This window comes from Babesia bigemina, scaffold Bbigscaff_73818 (assembly GCF_000981445.1).
Source record: "Babesia bigemina genome assembly Bbig001, scaffold Bbigscaff_73818".
Lineage (NCBI taxonomy): Eukaryota > Apicomplexa > Aconoidasida > Piroplasmida > Babesiidae > Babesia > Babesia bigemina.
The window spans coordinates 1,190-2,148 of NW_012237318.1; the positions used below are offsets into that span (position 1 = coordinate 1,190).

General features: G+C 44.1%; 1 protein-coding gene across 1 annotated transcript; it reads right to left on the minus strand.

Annotated features, from left to right (window-relative positions):
• Positions 1-899: 899 nt before the first annotated feature.
• On the minus strand, positions 900-959 carry BBBOND_0005390 (hypothetical protein, conserved; the record flags this gene model as incomplete). The annotated part of the gene is made up of 1 exon (XM_012915365.1): positions 900-959. A coding segment is annotated over one exon (60 nt), but the record flags the coding sequence as incomplete, so codon positions are not given.

The following is a 959-nucleotide window of genomic DNA, read 5'->3' on the forward strand; positions in this document are numbered from 1 at the left end:
TACATCGCTCCTTTACCCACTCTACATCGCCCCTTAATCCACTCTACATCGCTCCCTAACCCACTCTACATCCCTCGAATTACCTCGCCATAATACCGCTATGACCTCTTTAGACCATTATAATAACTTGTGCCTTGTCACCCTTCACTTCCCCTCTTCCACCTCTTGCCACTGCCCTGACCATGTGTCGCCTAGGGAGCTTGACAAGAAATTTGACTAAATTTTGAACCTTAAAATTACCTCAAATAATAACCCTACTAACATCCTTAATAACCTCTGCACTGGCCTCGAAAAGTTTCTCGGCTTCAACTCTGAGTCCAAAGGCTACACTGGCCAGGGGATTGTGTACTCTGACTTGGATAGGCTGTGTGATGCGGTGATGGGATTTTTGAGTGGTGTGCTTGGTGCGGTGAAAAACGAAAATGAAGTGATAACTTATGATAATAATCTTCAAACAAAGCTTAAAGATGTACTAGACACCTTAAATACTAAAATTGGCCACGGCCGTGCTGGGCTTGCGGTGTCTGTCGCCGCGGTGAAGGGGTGGTTGGAGGGGTATGAAGGTGAAGTAGGCAAGAAGACGAAAGCAGTAACAGACAATATTACGCATTTAATGAACGATTTGACACGTCACAAAGATAATATTGACAACGAAAAAATGTCTGATCTTTCCACGCAGATTCAAAATTGGACTGCACGCGCCGAGCAGTATAGACTTCACGTCGTAGCAGCGGAGAAGGACATGAAAAATCTTGACTCCAAGTTATTAGGTAAGTTGACTCCGAATATTCAAATGCTGTTTCAGGCCATGGAAACTTTCAAGGAGGCGGCGAAGGTTGAAGGCATGAAGGAGATGTACGATTTGGCAGATGCCAAAATGGATTACATTAAACATTACGTCACAAAGCAAGCTGGAAAACGTGGGGAGGAGATCGAAAATTATTTGAAAGATAGAGTCC